This window comes from Microtus ochrogaster, chromosome 24 (genome assembly GCF_000317375.1).
Source record: "Microtus ochrogaster isolate Prairie Vole_2 chromosome 24, MicOch1.0, whole genome shotgun sequence".
Lineage (NCBI taxonomy): Eukaryota > Metazoa > Chordata > Mammalia > Rodentia > Cricetidae > Microtus > Microtus ochrogaster.
Genome location: NC_022024.1, coordinates 8,329,818 through 8,333,373, shown reverse-complemented (window position 1 = coordinate 8,333,373; position 3,556 = coordinate 8,329,818). Strand labels below are relative to the sequence as shown.

The window sequence follows — 3,556 nt, the reverse complement described above, 5'->3', positions numbered from 1 at the left end:
AAAACAAAACAAAAAAAAATACATATGTTCTCATATATGTTGTGTTCCCAGTTCTCTGCTAATAATCCTCTCCTTTTTTACAGTTGGGGAAACTGAGGCACAGAGAGGCTAAGAAATTTGCTCAGGGATCAGGAGGAGCACTTAGGGCTCTTTCAGAGTTCACATCTCAGCGCCCTTGTTGGGGGTTCAAGTCACCAGTAACCTTAGCTCTAGGGCCTATTTGGTTCTTTTCTGGTCTCTGGGGCCACTCACGCTTATGTCCATATTACTCTCTAAAAAATTGAAAAAGAATATATACGAAGAAATTTGCTCAATGCCTGGAGCTGTGATTTAAATATGCCTGTTTCTTCCTAAAGCTGATTCTTAGACCCACGGAGCTGTGGCATCCTAGATGAACTGGTGTGGTCAGCTCAGGGGGTGCAGTATTTGAATCCATCCCTAACTGGAGTGCTGGCGTGGCCTAGAGAGAGAGGGAGGGGTTAGTCACCAGACCTGGGACTTGAGGGGTTTGAGGAGAAGTGTGAGCAGAGGCTTCCTGTAGGTGCCATGCAAGAGAGAAAGTGGGGTCTGCAGAAGTAGCATATTTCAGAAGTGAGCGACCTTCTTTGTTTTCATGTCCCTAGATTGTTTTGTGTCAGAATAATATCCGAAATCAGGCTCACATGAGCAGAGTTGTTACCCACGAGCTCATTCACGCCTTCGATCATTGTCGGGCTCACGTCCACTGGTTTTCCGATGTCAGACATTTGGCATGCTCAGAGGTGAGTTTCATCGTAGAAGACATTTATTTTCTTCCAGAACACTGAGCTCTTTATTCAGATGCAACTCTTTAAGCATATTCATTTTCTTGCTGTTGTGACTTTAACATGGTCTTTTCTTAGAATTGCTATAAATGTTATCTTCAAGACCTATTAAAAGTAACAATTGATTTAAATCATAATAAATCCTAATAAACCACTTTTCTTAGGGTACACTGAGGACTAAATGTCATGATTGTATGGATTTAAAAAATATTTTTATTGTTCTGGGATTTGGATCCAGGGCCTCTTGCATGCTAGTCAAATTCTGTTAACTGAACGATGTTCCCAGCCTTGGATTTGCTTTTATAGTGCTGGGGCAGAGCCCAGAGCCCAGTGCATGCTGGGTAAGCAATCTGCTGCAGTGTCATGTGCCCAGTCCTTCCAGATTCTAGTTTAACCTTCATGGCGGTTCATCGAGGGAGATACTTACTATCCGTGTCTGCTGTTTGTGCAAAGTGAAACAGTTGCTTGGAGTCTAGAGTTAGTGGCGGAGCTGAGCTGGGGTCATCTGGGTTCTTAACTAGCTTGCTGTAGGCAAAGCCATTGTGTGCTCAGGAGGAGAGCATCGGCCTCAGCAGTGCAGCGTGAAAGGACACTTATCCCCAGTGGGCTTGGGCTGCTCTCAGAAGTCATGTATTTTGTCTTGAATTTCAGCCTTTGAAGAGCACATTCTAGTGAGAAATTAAGGAATTTACAGATCAAAAAATTTCTGTTAACATCAGAAATCAGAAACTGTGTGCTAACTCTAGTAGGGTGCTCTTTATTCTTTGTGTTTTGTGATGCACAATTAATAAAAACTCAGAGAGAGAAATTGGGGTTCAACCTGAAGGTCAGAAAAGCAAAGCAGCTAGCCACTGATTTTTTTACCTCGACTTCAGTCTGAAATGGTGATCCTGCCTCCAGGAATCTCAGAATGAGACTGCGTCTGAGAGCTGTCTCCTCCCATTTTATAATCCTTGCCAGGGCTGGGATTAAGGGCATGCACCATTGGGATTAAAGGCATGCACCACCCGGTTTCTATGGCAACTACTGTGACTCCTGGGATTGAAGGTGTGTGTTACCACTGCCTGGTCTGTAGGGCTGACCGGTGGGGCTGTTTTACTCTCTGATCTTCAGGCAAGCTGTATTTATTAAAATACAAATGAAATATCACTACAGTTTTGTATTGTGTACAATACAACACAGCCAAGGGCCTGGAGGAGACTCCCAGAGCTGGAGGCAGTCTGAGAGTGTCTCAGGTTTGGGCTGTGGCCAGCATCATGCTAGTTTTAGTCACCTTCTTTGGAAAATGTTTTCTTGAAGTCCCTTTGGTAACTTCTAGAAGTGTTTGTATCTTCTAGAGATCATGAACTTTAACTGTGAGGTCCACCTCTCTGACTCCTTTTTCGAGAAGAAACTGTTTGACTGTGAGGCTCCAGGTAATGTTTAGAAAATTCCCTTTGGTGAGCGATTGAACTCCCCTACCACAGTGCCCCTGATTGGTGCAGCTCGCTCTTGGGATTCTGCCTTTGCCAGCAGATGTTTAAAGAAATGATTTTAGCCGGGCGGTGGTGGCGCACGCCTTTAATCCCAGCACGCGGGAGGCAGAGGCAGGCGGATCTCTGTGAGTTAGAGGCCAACCTGGTCTACAGAGCGAGTTCCAGAACAGGCTTTAAAGCTATACAGAGAAACCTTGTCTTGAAAAACCAAAACCAACCAACCAACCAAACAAACAAAAAGAAGTGATTTAGAAGAAAGTTTCAGATGTGCTGGGGTCTCAGAAACACATGCTGATTTTCTGCTCTTTCCCAGTTTTAAGCGTTTGCTGGCTGTGCATAGACAGAGCCCCCTTGCCTCTCACGTGCCCTCTGTGTTTGTGACAGATTCGAGCTGCAAGCCTCAGCGGAGACTGCTCACTCCTGAATGAAATCTTCAGGTTACGTTTTGGATTAAGACGACACCACCAGGTAAACACACCTGAGGACTCACTGACCCTCATGAGGGCCAGGAGTGGAAGCTGTCAGTAAAGAAAGGAAATACACGGGGCTGGAGAGGTGGCTCAGTGGCTGAGCGCACTGCCTGTTCTTCCACAGGACCCGGGTTCAATTCCCAGCATCCACATGGCAGCTCATACCTGTCTGTAGCCCTGTTCCAGGGCTCTGACACTGTCACACAGACACACATGGAAGCAAAACAGCAATGAACATCAAAAGCAAGGAATACACTTAGTATCGAGAGCTACCTACCTGAAGAGCAAAGCAGCTGCTGCACTGTGTAAGCTGCTGGATGTTCGTTCTGTGTCATAGTCATAGGTCAGCCATGTGACTGCCCGAGAAGAGAGTTCTGCAGCATTTAAAAAAAGACAAAGACTTTATTTTATTTTAGGTGTATGAGTGTTTTATCTGCATGTATGTGAGCACACCATGTGTGTGCATGGTGCCTGTGGAGGTCAGGAGGAAGCATCAGATCTGGAAAGTGGGGTCACAGACGGTTGTGAGCCACCATGCGAGTGCTGGGAACCAGACCCAGGTCTCTGCAAGAACAGCACGTGCCCTTAGCTACTGAGCCATCTCTCCAGCTCCAACTCTGGGATTCTTTCAAATGGAGATGTGAAGAGACTGTAAGTGAAATCCTATCCTGCTTCCTTATATCCTAGCGGCCCTGCAGTTGGTTGTGTGTATATATATATACCTACACCATTGACCCTTGTGAACTTATATCCTAGCGGCCCTGCAGTTGGTTGTGTATATACCTACACCATTGACCCTTGTGAACTT

At 45.6% G+C, this 3,556-nt stretch overlaps 1 protein-coding gene across 5 annotated transcripts in view; it reads left to right on the top strand.

The window, feature by feature from the left end:
* Positions 1-3,556, top strand: part of Atp23 (ATP23 metallopeptidase and ATP synthase assembly factor homolog) — a 17,963-nt gene that overhangs the window by 9,256 nt on the left and 5,151 nt on the right. For all 5 annotated transcript variants that reach the window (XM_026784569.1, XM_026784572.1, XM_005357946.3 and 2 more), the window contains 2 exons: positions 624-761; positions 2,663-2,746. In XM_026784569.1, the coding sequence (XP_026640370.1) occupies positions 624-761; positions 2,663-2,746 (222 nt within the window). The remainder of the gene's footprint in view (positions 1-623; positions 762-2,662; positions 2,747-3,556) is intronic.